Here is a 14,740-nt window from a genome sequence, read left to right on the forward strand (position 1 = left end):
GTGTCCAGATTAGCGGGTTGGGCAAGTGCTCCCTGTCGACGGAAATGTCGACCGCCGAGGCTGATAAGGCGTTATCGCTTGATCTGTTGACAACCTCATACCGACTCGGGGGCAGCTAATGATCAAGTGCCTTCCTCTCTGACTCGTGTACGATTCGCTTCTGTCTTTTCTCTCCTGGACTCATCTCAATCTCTCACTTGAGGTTTCTTCCTCTTTACGCGACGACGAAGCTCCCTCAACGTAACCCACCATGACTCGACATACGCCCGACTTCCTGCGCCAACGTAGCTCCAACATGTCCCTCCGAATGGCGGCCTCCTTGAGCGTAGCACAAGAATCGACCGTAGTCGTAGCTCCAGCTCCCAGCACGGAACGACCTATGAACAAGGCCACCAAGGCAATGATTATCGGCGATATCAGCGTGCAGAGCAATATGAAACTCTGTGCTGACTGTTGCAGCTTGGCAACTGGCCAGTTCGCAAGCTTGTCGCGTCGAGTCGAATCGGAGCAATGCGCCGTCTGCCAGATCCGAGAAGGCAAGCCAGAAGCTTTCACTCGGCCATTCTGCAAATTTTTGGAGGACAACCCGACGATATTTCACGCCGTGGACTACTTCAAGAGCAAGGCGAAAAAGTTGGGCTACACAGAGGTTCGTGGGACTGGATTATACATTCGTTTATGAAGTCTCGCTGACGGTAGAACTCCAGTTACCCCCTCGTGATGATTGGTCTGGCAAGCTCGAGGCTGGAGGAAAGTACTTCGTCACCCGAAACGGAAGCTCCATCATCGCCTTTACGGTCGGCAAGGCTTATAAACCAGGCAATGGAGTCGCAATGATCGCGGGGCACATTGACGCGTTGACGGCGAAGCTCAAGCCTGTCAGTAACAAGCCGAACAAGCAAGGATACGTCCAACTCGGTGTTGCGCCATATGCGGGAGGCCTGAACGAGACTTGGTGGGATAGAGATCTAAGTATTGGCGGGAGAGTCATCGTCCGCGACGGATCTGGAAAGACGTCCAGTCAATTAGTGAAGCTGGGATGGCCAAGTCAGTCTCCCATGGACTGCTTGTTCTATTCAACGCCGTTTGCTAACTTATCGTAGTTGCGAAAATTCCTACCCTTGCACCTCACTTCGGGGTGGGTATGTTGGGTTCGAACAACAAGGAAACAGAGGCTGTGCCAGTCATCGGTCTAGATAACTCTGATGCCTACCCATCTTCGGCTTCGACGCCAGCTGAACCCCTTGGACTCGTGGGCTCGTTCACCTCTACCCAACCACCAAAGCTGGTCAAGTTGATATCCTCAGAGCTCGGTATCAGCGACTACTCGCAGATTGTCAACTGGGAATTGGAACTGTTCGACTCTCAGCCAGCAACAGTTTTCGGAATGGACAAGGAGTTCATCACGGCTGGCAGGATTGACGACAAGCTTTGCAGCTGGGCCGCATTCGAGGGACTACTTGCTGCTGAGCAGGGCGAGGATGAGGGCACGATCAAGATGGTGGCACTCTTCGACGATGAAGAAATCGGTTCGCTCCTTCGACAGGGCGCGAAGGGAAACTTCCTTCCCCTGACTATCGAGCGAGCTGTTGAAGCACTGTGCGGCAAATCGACCACCTTCGGCCCTGGGGTTATTGGACGCACATACGCCAGCTCATTCCTGGTGTCTGCGGATGTCACTCACGCCGTCAATCCGAACTTTGTCGGCCGATACCTTGACGGCCATGCGCCGAGGCTGAACGTGGGAATTGTTATCTGCGCCGACAGCAATGGCCACATGACGACGGACCCGGTCTCGACGGCGATCCTAACTCGGGTTTGCGAGCTCACCGGCTGCACACCGCAGGTCTTCATGATCAGGAATGACTCGAGAAGCGGTGGAACTGTTGGGCCTACACTATCCAGCATGATGGGTGTCAAAGCAGCGGATGCAGGTATGCCGCAGTTGAGCATGCACTCGGTTCGTGCGACGACAGGTGCTCTGGATCCTGGTTTGGGTGTCAAGTTCTTCAAGGGGTTCTTGGACAACTGGGAGAAGGTTGACAGGGAGTGGTCGCACTAAGCTGGTCTAGCGTGTCCCCATTCGAGTCGAGTTGTGTCGAGTTGGGTTGAGTTGACCAATATCGCATATTGTATAAAGTACATGTCATTGTTTAGTCTTCGGTATAGATCTAATGTCCGCGGAGCGGGCATATCTCGTGAAAGACTGAGAGGATAGATCGATCGAATGCATCTTTAGTTAGAATATTATGCATATCTTGAAATTTCCAGCATACCTGAGCGATGTGCTCCACTTCGTATCGGAGCACTCAACGAAGCAGTTTTGAAATAGTGACCTCCAAGGGTTCGTTGACCCGAAGGGTTACCCTGTAGCTGCTCAGTAAGTGGTTAGTTGATCGCCCGAGGCACCAAAATTGATATGGGTCCAAGATTGACGTCATGACAAGCCGCTTCGTAATCATTATTCAGGAACAGGAATTCCGTCGCATTCGGCCTCCGCCATCGCCTCGCAGTTCTCTTCATGGCATTTCGGGCGGGATAGTGATTCGGCCCGGTCCAGGTTGAATGTATCTTCCAGGCGTTGCTCCATTTTCAAATTGGTTGATTTGCAATCCTGCAGCATGTGGCGAAGCACAACTGCAATCAGCGCCGATCGAACAGCAGTACGAAAGACGAAATTTGACGACGTATTATGTTGCTTGCCTCAAAGTTCACCAGTCAAAACTTGGATCGATATTCCCACTCACAACGACTTGGGGTCTAAGCAGACAATTTTCAAGATACCGAGTCAATGACTTGAGTTCTACTGAGGCAATAAAGAAAGGTACGACATAAGCCATGGGATTGCTCCATTTGTCAAGGGTCGGCTGAGGGTCTCAGGCAAGTGTTCGGTATTCGAACTCGGACCAGCTTCGTCTGCTGTTCAACTATTCTCCTTTTTTTGTGTTCTTTGTATTGTATTCGGTTTTTTTTATAATCTGCGCTTTAATACTCCCAGAGATTTGCTTCTCTTGTGAAATTACAACATTTCTGAGGTTGGCCGAATTCTGCAGTGGAAAGAGGCCGCGACGTCGCATGATCAGTTCGCAGGAATTCACACGATCCAGTTTGTCTACATGATGGCGGTGCCTCAGAATGCCTCGGTCACTGAGAAGCTCACTTCATATCTAACGAATCTGAATCCTATTCCGAGCTTTCCAGAGTATACGGGCCCATACAAGGTTGGAACTGTCGATGTCGAGATACCCGTCTCCGAACTGGAATCGCCTGCACCAGCACCAGACAACGCAACCGAGATTGAGACGGTCCAGTTCCGCGTATTCTATCCGGCGCAGCCAAATTCACATGGAAAACGGATAACATGGCTTCCTGCACCGCAACGGCATTACTTGTCTGCATACATCAAGTTTCTGGGGATCGGATCGCTCGTGGCGGAGGCAGTATCGTGAGTGTCTTTTGGTGCAAATAACTCAACCAAGAATGCAACAAGACTAACAATCTCGCCTACGTAGCTTCTTGCCACGCCATCTCCACTACACGACGATACCCGCCATCAAGAATGCACCGATCTTAGAAGCCGAGACGCCCAACAAGCGATGGCCAACCGCCGTCTTTTCCCATGGGCTTGGCGGAAACCGCAACATGTACTCACAAGTGGTAGGATCTCTGGCATCGCACGGCGTTGTGGTAATATGCCCCGAACATCGCGATGGAAGCGCGGTTGCGTCCTTCGTCCGGATACCCTCTCAACAGAACCGATATTTTGTGCGAAACACGCGGCGTGTCGTCCCATACGAGCACATACCACACGACGCAACAGACGAAATATACGCAGCAAGGTGTAATCAGCTGCAGATACGGTTATGGGAGTTGGGTCTAGTCCACGACGCGATCCTGGGATTAGACAAAGGACTCAAGCGCACGAACCTCAACACAAGTACACCGTCCCTAGACGATTTCATCAACCGGCTGCATGTCCATGAACCGGGAAGCATCATCTTCGCTGGGCACAGCTTCGGCGCCTCTTCCATTGTCCAATTTCTTAAATCTGTTTACTACGCCGGCTCCCCGGAACTTGCCTCCATGGCCGAACCCCTCTACAGCCCGTCACGCGAATCATTGATCTGCAAGCAGATCACCCCGCAAAACGTCACCATGCTCCTAGACATGTGGTGCTTCCCTCTGCTTGCTCCGCGAGTAAAACCACTCTTCGACCTCCCCCTCCCGATGTACGCCGACGTCCCGTCCGCCCCCGGCGGCGCGGCTCTCCTCGCCGTCGACTCCGAAGCCTTCTTCAAGTGGAAAGAGCACCTGCACGTCACGGCCCGCGTCCTGTCACCGAATCCAGCAGCTTCCGTAGTCAAGCCCGGCGCTTACGAGCGGCCAAGCGGCGTCAAGCTGACCGAGCCTAACTTCTTCTATGTGGTGAATTCGGCACATGCGAACCAGTCCGATTTCGGCTTGTTGTTCCCCTGGCTGACGAAGAAGGTGTTCGGGTCGGAGGAGCCGGAGAGAGTCTTAAGGTTGAACGCGCGCGCTTTACTGCAGGTCCTGAGGCTGAACAACGTACCTATCGCACGAACATGGTTCGGTGATCTGGTCGACGGAGCGTCTGTGGGCAAATTTACGACGAGCGAGGCGATGGCGGGGAATAAGGGGGTGGACGACGGGATTCATGACGACAAGGCGATTTTCGACCGGAGTGGCACGGATGTGGTGGAGGCATGGAAGTGGGTTGACATAAGGGGTATGGGAGACAGCGAAGGGGCCAAGGGCGAGGGCAAGCTAGGAGATAAGGTTGCTGTTGAGGTGCAGGAGCCGGAGATGGCGGGCGAGATCGAGCCGCAGATTTCCGAGGGGCAGGCCATCAATGCTATAGCGGGTTCGGAGAAATAAATTGGAGTGGAAAAGGGAGTAGATTTGGGGTTTTCATTGAGGGGAGTCACATGATTGATCATGGCATGGAGTTCAAATACAGGTGGGAAGTCACATATGTCTAGGTCCCTGGTATAGAAAGCTAGCGTGATGTGAATAAATCTATAACAAATCTGGGGAGATTCATTTTCGTACCGCGTGGCAAGCATGGCTGCTTGAAAATCTACCTAACTTCTAGTTAAACGTCATGCCCAATTAGTTAATACCTGCGATTCTCTGCTTATGTAACAAACATTGACAATAACCAAAAATTGCAAAATGTACTACACCAGGGATTCGCTAATGGCCATCCACCTAACTACTATCCTGGCGCTTTAAACTATTTTGTTTGGAAATACCCGTATCCAGAAGAGGATACTTTCAGCATCAGAAGTGACAATGGAAGTTCCCGAGGCAACACCCGTGTCGGATATCTAAAACGGAGATTTGTCAAAGACGGAATTAAGCACCGTCTTGGAGCACCGTATCAGTCCTCCAATATTCAAGAGTTCTTTAAAGGCTCTAAAAGAGGGTATACTGCCGTATATTTAAGATTAGATATGTTTTGGGGGGATAAAGCAAACCTCTTGTCAGGGAATAGAGAGTTTAAGCAGGGTTAAGCCTCAGTTCTGTCACTAAGTGACAGAATTGCTAGATCTTTTGGTCTATGTGGCGTAATGGTCTAGGTGTCACGGGGCTAGGGCCGTGCACCGCATGTATATTGGTACTGCACGAGCTGGCTGATGTTCCACTCTTCGTGCTACAACAATAAACTACTGGTACCCCCCATACACGACCCTGACAGTTTGTAGCACCAAAACACTCGCGCGCAACATAATCTCGACGATTTGTTGTTCGACTCGACTTCGATTGTACAGGAAGACGATTTACGATACGACGGGACGGGCAACGCAATACTACAAAGTACCGAACGACGACGACAACGACGACAACGACGACATTAATAAAACCATGGACACGCGCGGCAACCCTGTCACCTTGGACGGCGTGCTCCTTACTGAGTACCCGGCCACTCATGACGTATTTTGCAACAACGCGGCAAACGCCGAGCTATTCCAGATCCTCACGGAGGTTTACAATAGCACCGAGCAACCCGAGGCGCGCTCCAAATTAGTCACCCTCTTATTTTCCTTCCTTGAGAATGGCATTTCCCACAGCAATTTCCTCTCCAGCGAGGTGGCAATGCACAAAGCGCGTGCCGACAATCTCCAAACGAACTTCAACAAACTGACAGCTCAGTTCATGGAGGCGTCCGCTGAGGCTCGTGCCGCCAGAGCTGCCAGACCAGCAGGCCCTGGTAAGAAGAAGGCCCAGGACCACGTTGAGAAGTTCAGCGGAGATCAGAACGTCCAGAGCGGCGAACGACAGCGTGCCTTCCGAGCATGGAAGAATAGTCTGATCTACAAGTTAGATGAGGACACCGATGACTACCCTACGGAAGAATCGAAAATCAAGTACGCGGCCTCCCGAACCAATGGATCTGCAGCTGATATGGTATCTGGAATCCTTGGAGCGCGCCTCGGGTTGCTCGGTGCTATTGTAAACCTCCGTAAGGATCTGGAATAGCTCGGCGTTTGCCGCGTTGTTGCAAAATACGTCATGAGTGGCCGGGTACTCAGTAAGGAGCACGCCGTCCAAGGTGACAGGGTTGCCGCCCGTGTCCATGGTTTTATTAATGTCGTCGTTGTCGTCGTCGTCGTCGTTCGGTACTTTGTAGTATTGCGTTGCCCGTCCCGTTGTATCGTAAATCGTCTTCCTGTACAATCGAAGTCGTAGGAGTCGAACAACAAATCGTCGAGATTATGTTGCGCGCGAGTGTTTTGGTGCATGGGCAAAATCGTCAAAACAATCAACCCTCTAAGCGAAGGCACAGACCATATCATCAACACTCCGAGGTCACTCTACACCGGTCTGGAGAGCCCTTCCAGCCGATCTAGACAAAGTGATTCATTCGGACAGCCCAACAGACGAAGGCCACCTGGTAACTTGGAGGCAGGCATGGAAGCTAGCACTCAAACTGATATGCTCTTCACAGAAATACAAGAAAAGACGGTGGATACGCATGTAGCTGCCGAGCCAGCGTCGACGGAAAAGGATTGTTTGGTAAGAATGCAGGACCCAGGACACCGAAGAGAAATATGAGACAAATCTACGAGCGCTATTATACAGACCACAAACAACTAAGCCAAGAATAACATCAGATTGATCAGCATCGGTTGAAACTATCCAGCAATCTGTGTCAAATGTATCGACGATGGATAGTCGGCCGGCCAGAATCCAGCATTCCCACTCGCTTTACATAGCGTTTGATCCGTTTCTATCGTGTTTATTGGTCACACCATATGGAGTAGAGCTGCGAGTTTCCCTTATCCGATTTCATGCCTCCCTCCCGTCTTGCAGCCTCCGTGCCCCACTCCCTGTCCGCCCTTTACACATAGGTTCGTATGGTGTAACACGATCCTTGCCTGCAATCGTCCCAGCTCGTAGTTTCACACGAATTGTAGGCGCAGACGTAGCATCAGGCGTATTGGAAGACAGAGTCGCAGCCGGACAATACCCCCCGGTTTCCAACGGTCCTTCGTACTCTTTTCCTTTTTCAGCGCTCTCACAAGCAGTCACTCCGCCTCCAGAGCATAAAACCCCCACCGGAAGCCGGAAACGACAAGCATGCTGACCGAGCCCCAGAACTAGCTATCGTCCATCACGTACAGAAGCGTCACGACGGGCATTTCGTAGGGGGTTTAAGTCCTATGTATACGCATGAGGGATGGAAATTGCGAATTATATCAGTATTGTAAGAAGAGGCTCAGGTATTTCGAATAGATTTTCACTACTGTATTTCTCGTCATCTCCGTTGGAGTTTTGCTTTGCTTTGGGAGGCGGTCCCAGAGCTAGGAGCTGCTGAACCTAGATGGGGGCTTGTACCATGATCTCGGTACACTTGACGCGGATTTGAATAGAGATACATTGTAACCATTGTTCTGGCTTCGTCTAACAGCATAAATGGCTGGTACTGAAGCGGCGGTAGGCATGCAACTGGATCCCACCGCATTGACGTAATGGAGGGTCCGGTTGCTTGTCACTAGGAACCCTTGACAAAATGGCATGTCACTGACATACCCTGTAGGCAACAATAGCTGTTCCATGTATTTTATAGCAATGGGGTATCGTTATTCCGTACAACCAACCTATGGGTCTTCTAGCTTTGGTTTTTTCGCGTCTCTACCCGCACTTGCGCCCTCGTTATCATCCTTTGTTCGCTTCTTCTTCTTCCCTTGTAGCATCTCGCGTTTCTCTTGCTTCCGAGCCTCCTTGCCTATGCTGCCGATGACTTTATTTTCATTGCCGCAAGGCCATTTCTCGAAGGCTGCTGCCTCCTGCTCTTCCGTCCATTCCTGGGGTAGGATGGCAAAGACAAGATACGAGGTATGCGTCTTGATCTCTGGCTCAGTGCGATGGATGAGCCTCCCAAGCATGAAAGGAGGTTTTGTGGTGCCTTCTGCATTGGAACCATTTACGCCATTCTCAGTGACATTCGCGTCACCCTCTTCCTCCATGTCCACATCATCGACCACATCCATCTTCAGAGACCGACCATGGAATTCCTTGAACCTCCCTTCTACCTCTCTGAGTCTTTGCACGGCTTCAGCTACGTCGTAAGCCGACTGGTTGGACCCTCTTTCGGTGGGCATATTGAGGCCTACCCTTTCTCGCAAAACGGAGATGCGCTTGTGGGAGACCTCCACCATTTCGATGTCCATCCATCCCAATCGCCTCATGACTTCCACCGTTTGGGTGACCTGTTCAATACACGGCGAGAATGTGCAGAGGTGCACACTTCGATCCTTTCGCAGAGGGGAACGAGGACCACGAGATAAATGGGGCAATGCCTTCCATGGAGCCGGGAGATCCAGAAACACACAGTCGACATCAGGGCTTTGACCATTCACGAAAAACCCGTCGTTATAGACATCTCGGTGGGTAACCTCGACCACGCCGCTCAATCCATGGTCTTCAACTTCCTGTTGCATCTTGTGGAAGCGGTCCTCATTGAACTCGTAGCTGAAGACTTTTCCAGTGGAGGATTCCTTGGCCATGTGTCCATTTGAATCACTGAAATAACCATTATAAACGGCTCTTGCAGATGCGTGAGTAAAGCTACCGCTTCCTGCGCCTGCCTCGATAATCCTCGTGCCCGGCCGTGCTCGTATACGATGCAGAATGTAGCTGTAATCTGGCGTATACACAACTTGTGTTCTGTGGGGAAGACTTGTAGTCCATAGTTCTGGTGTCGGTGGCAGGACGTGTACGAAGCCACTGGTGGCTGTCTTGACGTTTTTGGGCGTTGCCGCGGCCGAGCCGACTCCTGCAGTCTCTTCTTCATCTGGCTTTCTCTTTCTCCCTCTTGTTCCTGTGTCGACAACTGAGGCCCTTATTTGGGAGCCCCATGGTTGATCAATGAGGGTCGAGTGCGGGAAAGAGCCGAAACGCGTGTTGATCACTCGTCCTTCAGCGTAGCCATCCGCGGCACCAACTTCGCCGTTGAGAATAACTGGCTCAAGATTGTCGCGGGATAAATGGACGATTGCGAGACCGTTCTGGGCTGTATGGACGCCTGGGTCGAGGAAGGGCGATACTTTCGCCATTGAACTGAGTTGAATCTCGAAGCCGATTTGCTCGAGATTTAGACGGCGACTAGCTAAAAAAATCAAGCAAGGCTGTCAAATTGCCCAAAATCAAACCCGGCGATCTGCGGGGAGATCGTGGCATAACCCCGCTAAAAGCACCTTCAGCTACGGTGCTAACATGGATAGCTTCAAATTCCGTTTGACAATTTTTCACTGGGGCAACCGCATCATGACCAGAGGTTTCATAATGCATCGTAGTTATCACATCACATGCAAGAATTTTCTCTCATGAAATAAGCATCATATTTGATATATTCATGCCTACCACGGTGAAACCATTGTAGTATATTTAACTTCGTCAAGTCTCTCCGTTCTTACAAGGCGGGGTCTGTGGCTGGCCTCGAAGCTAATGCGAGGCTGATGACTAACCATCCGGGAGTCCCCCTGTAACGCTAAGACGCGGGACCAGTAATTGCACGTCTTGTTCAATTAAGTTGGATTTTAGGTGACTCAAAGATTCGATGCTTCCCGATAGCTGAGTATATATGACACAGCTGCCCCCCTTTCGACCCCTCACTTCACGGGCGCCTTTCTTTCAGCTCGAGTCTTGATGAACTCCTTCTTTGGACTCATCCAGCGCCCGCCAATAGTACCTCGAGCCGTATTTTCCCGCTACAGAGGAGTCACAACCTGCCCCGCCATGGATTCGATCAAGGTGCACAATTCGCTGAAGCCAGGACCGCCTGTCCCCTTCAAGCCAATTCATCCGGGAAAGGTGTCATGGTATGCTTGCGGGCCGACAGTCTACGACCAGAGCCATTTGGGCCATGCGCGCAACTATGTGTCGACCGACATCATCCGGCGCATCTTGAAGGACTATTTCGGCTTCGACGTCAAGTTCGTCATGAACATTACCGACGTGGACGATAAGGTGGGCGCAGTGCATTCTGCTACATTCTTTTGGCGGCGGCATACTAATGTATGTGCATCAAGATTATCATTAAGGCCCGCCGACAGCGACTGCTCGATCTCGAAAAGAAGAAGCCGTACACGGAAGCCGAAACTCTCGAGCTTGGTAAAACTGCCTTCAAGGCTTACGCTCAAAGCAATCTTCCCAAGCTGATAGACCCCGAGACGTGGAAAGACCAAGAGCTGGACGTGAAAAATTACATTGAGCGAAGGACCGTCGCCTATGGCAATGTTCTGGCGGGAGGCACCATTACCGGCGAGGGGAAGCCCGGCGATGCTGAGGCGAAGCTCAAGATGCATATCAGCAACATGACACAAGCAGTCATTGCCTTAAGCAAGAACACCATTTTCGGCATGGCAGATGAGATTCTGCTGCCATATTTGGACTCGCTCTACAAGGAGACCATCGACACGAGCGATCAGACTATATTCACCGACTTGACCCAGTACATGGAGAACGAATTTACTGATGACATGGACGCGTTGAACGTTCTCCGACCTGACGTCGTGACCAAGGTCACGGACTATGTGCCACAGATTGCGAAGTTCGTGGAGCGTCTCGTCGACAGAGGTTTTGCCTATGAAGCGGATGGGTCCGTGTATTTCGACATTGCTGCGTTCGAGAAGGCTGGCAACACATATGCCAGGCTGAAGCCCGAAAGTCGAAATGACAAGGATCTGCAGGAAGAGGGCGAGGGATCGCTGTCTAAGAGCCTTGGCGCTAAGAAGAGCCCCAGTGATTTCGCCTTGTGGAAGAAGTCCAAAGCAGGCGAGCCATACTGGCCGAGCAAATGGGGCAATGGTAGGCCTGGCTGGCATATTGAGTGCTCCGTCATGGCGTCACACGTCTTGGGGCAGCGAATGGACATCCACTCCGGTGGTATTGATCTAGCTTTCCCTCATCATGACAATGAGCTGGCCCAGAGCGAAGCATACTATTGCCAGGGTGGCCATGAGCACACTTGGGTGAACTACTTCTTGCACATGGGACACCTGTCTATTTCGGGATCCAAAATGTCGAAATCGCTCAAGAACTTCCAGACCATCAAAGATGCGTTAGCGTCCAATTACACCAGCCGATCGATGCGCATTGTTTTCCTTCTCGGTAGATGGAATGACGGCGTGGAAATATCTCCAGACATGAGGACACAAGCTGACAACTGGGAGAGCACCGTTAACGTGAGTACAGGAGTCATCTGAGAATGAGCACATGCTAACAGCCGCAGAACTACTTCGTAAACACGAAGTCGTTGCTCGCCGAAGCTAGTGGAACACCAGAAGTAATCCAGGGAGACGTCAAGAACCTCTCCATTAGCCACAAGCCTGCAGACGGCTTGCTGGCCGACTTGGAGCAAGCCAAGAAAGATCTCGAGGCCGCTTTTACAAATTCTTTTGATACCCCTCAAGTCATGCAGGTCATCCTTGGCATGATCCGAAAAGCGAACATCCACATAAACGAACACCCAACAGATCTGGATTTACTCGCCGTCGAAGCGATTGCCCGGTGGGTAACTAAGATCGTCGGCATCCTCGGGTTGGATTCCAATGCAAAGCCTCCTTACGACGGTCTGGGCTGGGTTTCTGCTGCTGCTGCCGCCAACCTCGAGCCTGCGATATCCGTACAGCCCTACAAGGATGTTCATGCTGCCGTAGCCAAAGACGCAAAATCTCTCGACAGCGGTGTCTTCTCCGACACACTAGCTCAACTTCTGACTCAGTCTCCCGATCCCGAGTTCGATGCTCTCGCTGCCTCTGGTATCAGAGACCCTGAACAACTAGGCCTCCCATATCTACGGGCCGTTTCTCGCATCCGAGACGAACTGCGACGTATTGCACCAACCACACCAACAGATATCAAGAAACAGATTCTCGCCCTCAGTGATCGCATACGCGACTCTGATCTCACGAACATCGGCGTATACCTCGACGATAGGACTGATCTTCCCTCCCTGATCAAGTTCATCCCCACTGCGGAACTGATCGCCGCACGTAGGGAGAAAGAGGCTAAGGAGGCAGAGCGCGCGCGCGCCAAAGAAGAGGCAAAACTTGCGAGGGAACAAGCCGAGGCAGAGAAGTGGGAGAAGGCTAGGGTGAAGCCGGAGGATATTTTCAAGGCTGATGCACGGTATGGGGAGTGGGATGTTGAGGGCATGCCGACGAAGCTGAGGGATGGGAGTGAGGTGCCGAAGAGTCAGTTAAAGAAGCTGAGGAAGGACTGGGATAAGCAAAAGAAAGTTCATGAGGAGTGGGTTGCCAAGTTTGGTGGGGGTACTGCATAGTGATGACAAAAAGGAAACGGAAACGGGGATCTGTGGCCATAGAGGGGCGTTGTTTTGAGGTGAAGAGAGATAGGTAGTCCTTTGCTAGGTCAAATGGCAAGGTAGACATGGAGTAAGCCACTCCGTGCTACTGACTATTCTCATTTCTCTGCCAGGCTGTCTTAGCCTGGTCGCTGCGGAGGCCAGTGTGGACGTACGAGAGTGGGATAGCCAAAAGTTATGAGTGAATGAAAAGTTTATGATGCTTAATGTGTAACACATAACCAAGCACCGGTCTCTAACCACTTCCCGATACCAAGTATGAAAATAATACTATGGCTCATGGCCACTCAAAGTCTGTCAGTGGCGGGCGTATTGTCACCAACGTGAAGTTCATGTATTTTGTGCACTGGTGAGGCAAGTGGGGGGTCCCGCCGAAACAATGAAAACCTCAAAATCTCCGAGACTCATCACTCATCCTGATGAAAATCAAACTTGTCACTGGCGATGTATACACTTCACCGCTTGATCTGACGCACAGCTCGTCAAGTGTTACATTCATGGAAAGTTCATTGCTGATTAGGTGATGATCGGCAAGGACCCCCATGGCTGTCCTGGGGAACATCCCTAAAATAAGCATTTGCCAAGATGGCCAAGACACGGGGGACATCTCTTGGCAGTAGGAGTCTTGCATAACACCGGGAATCGATTTGACTTTCTCCTCGTCAAACCTGAAAACGGTGGTTCGAGATATATAGTAGACGGATCTTTAAATTAGAAGAAGACATGACATCACCAGTCGAGCTTTTATTCGGCACGTCCATTAGTTGTGAAGCAAGCCCATGCAATGAATCCCGGCTTTCGGCAAAGTTGGATACTATGCTCAGCTGCGCCATCCCATAGCCGGCGAGGCATCCCAGGGAAACCAGGGCAAAGCTTGACCAACTTGACGCGAAGGTGGCGGGAGTGCAGGCTCGTGTTCATCTCTTCTGGACTCGGATCAAGGCCGCAGAGCTTTGATGTGATGTCAACGATCAGAGCCAGCTCGGATGACGACGCTTCGGACGTTTCAGCACGCCAGCTAACAGACTATTGACCCAGCAGGAACCTTGAGAACAACACGCTGGCAGTGCAGAGTGACCGCTGACCAGTAGCACGGTTCCATCACCTTCTACCAAGCTACCTTGATCAAGACAGTCCATGACGTCCAAGGGCCGTCCGCATGGGCGGGGTAGCTGAAACCCACTTGACGGTTTGTATTGGGCTGGATTGTCCAGGAACAAGATTCTGATGCCACTCTGTGGATACTAGATGTCAAGAGATGGAACCACGGCCGGTAGCTCTAGCCATGGACCCTGAGCTTTGGCAATTCAGCAATTGGACTCGCGCCAAACACCGATTCCATGAATCTTGAGAGATGTCAATGATAACGACCACAAGCAAGCTCAATGCCTTTCAGCGATTCCAGGGAAACCCGCCAGATCGCCAGTGGCGTGAAAACAAGCTCTGGGGTCTCAGGAATTCCCAGTTCGAATAACCGGCTGGCCGGCGCTCTCCCGTTGTCTGAAATACGTATTGGGCCAGTTTCGCCGCAAACCTTTGAGGTGGCTAACGAAGAGGGGTCAGTAAAACTGCATACTAATGACTACTGGCCAGATATCTCGTCGACTGATGTGCGCACGACTGCACTGAGCCTGCGTCTGAGCCAATTGACCCACCGGCTCCAACACACATGTGTCCACCCCAGGACCCTTCCTAACCCAGGAGGGGATGGAGCAAGCAGGTTGCCTTGGTGTCCTTCTGGCTGGCGAGGTTGTAGGATCTCGGTGTATATAAGTCAGCTCTTCCCTTCGTCTTCGCACCAGGTTTGTTGCCCTCATACTCATTACGGTCGAACAATTTTATCCATTCAAATCTCAACCACTACCACCACCAACAAACTTATTCAAA

General features: G+C 51.4%; 5 protein-coding genes across 5 annotated transcripts; 4 read left to right on the forward strand and 1 right to left on the reverse strand.

Moving 5' to 3' along the window:
* Positions 1-250: 250 nt before the first annotated feature.
* On the forward strand, positions 251-2,062 carry BCR38DRAFT_479636 (aminopeptidase I zinc metalloprotease; the record flags this gene model as incomplete). Its single annotated transcript, XM_040863177.1, has 3 exons — positions 251-649; positions 708-1,047; positions 1,104-2,062. The coding sequence occupies 3 exons, from the start codon at positions 251-253 to the stop codon at positions 2,060-2,062; spliced, it is 1,698 nt and encodes a 565-aa protein (XP_040720707.1).
* A 922-nt stretch (positions 2,063-2,984) lies between these two features.
* Positions 2,985-5,063, forward strand: BCR38DRAFT_3698. The gene is made up of 2 exons (XM_040857268.1): positions 2,985-3,445; positions 3,513-5,063. The coding sequence occupies exons 1-2, from the start codon at positions 3,117-3,119 to the stop codon at positions 4,894-4,896; spliced, it is 1,713 nt and encodes a 570-aa protein (XP_040720708.1). The 5' UTR covers positions 2,985-3,116; the 3' UTR covers positions 4,897-5,063.
* A 754-nt stretch (positions 5,064-5,817) lies between these two features.
* Positions 5,818-6,666, forward strand: BCR38DRAFT_519574 (uncharacterized protein). The gene has a single exon (XM_040865139.1). The coding sequence runs from the start codon at positions 5,887-5,889 to the stop codon at positions 6,499-6,501; it is 615 nt and encodes a 204-aa protein (XP_040720709.1). The 5' UTR covers positions 5,818-5,886; the 3' UTR covers positions 6,502-6,666.
* Positions 6,667-8,054: 1,388 nt separating this feature from the next.
* On the reverse strand, positions 8,055-9,889 carry BCR38DRAFT_415964 (tRNA methyltransferase complex GCD14 subunit-domain-containing protein). Its single transcript, XM_040859069.1, has one exon. It carries the CDS (start codon positions 9,579-9,581, stop codon positions 8,124-8,126), a length of 1,458 nt encoding a protein of 485 aa, XP_040720710.1. The 5' UTR covers positions 9,582-9,889; the 3' UTR covers positions 8,055-8,123.
* A 374-nt stretch (positions 9,890-10,263) lies between these two features.
* Positions 10,264-12,811, forward strand: BCR38DRAFT_329156 (tRNA synthetases class I (C) catalytic domain-containing protein; the record flags this gene model as incomplete). The annotated part of the gene is made up of 3 exons (XM_040854857.1): positions 10,264-10,494; positions 10,557-11,711; positions 11,759-12,811. 3 exons carry the CDS (start codon positions 10,264-10,266, stop codon positions 12,809-12,811), a joined length of 2,439 nt encoding a protein of 812 aa, XP_040720711.1.
* Between the last annotated feature and the right edge of the window lie 1,929 nt (positions 12,812-14,740).

The sequence above is a fragment of the Pseudomassariella vexata genome (assembly GCF_002105095.1).
Source record: "Pseudomassariella vexata strain CBS 129021 chromosome Unknown BCR38scaffold_1, whole genome shotgun sequence".
NCBI classification, from domain to species: Eukaryota; Fungi; Ascomycota; class Sordariomycetes; order Amphisphaeriales; family Pseudomassariaceae; genus Pseudomassariella; species Pseudomassariella vexata.

What these genes read in the sequence shown, in the direction of transcription:
- BCR38DRAFT_3698 (XM_040857268.1), top strand. Translation starts at nt 3,117, where the DNA reads ATGATGGCGGTGCCTCAGAATGCCTCGGTCACTGAGAAGCTCACTTCA. An exon ending in CTCGTGGCGGAGGCAGTATC is followed by an intron (nt 3,446 to 3,512) that starts GTGAGTGTCTTT and finishes TCGCCTACGTAG; the next exon opens with CTTCTTGCCACGCCATCTCC.
- BCR38DRAFT_519574 (XM_040865139.1), top strand. Translation starts at nt 5,887, where the DNA reads ATGGACACGCGCGGCAACCCTGTCACCTTGGACGGCGTGCTCCTTACT.
- BCR38DRAFT_415964 (XM_040859069.1), bottom strand. Translation starts at nt 9,581, where the DNA reads ATGGCGAAAGTATCGCCCTTCCTCGACCCAGGCGTCCATACAGCCCAG.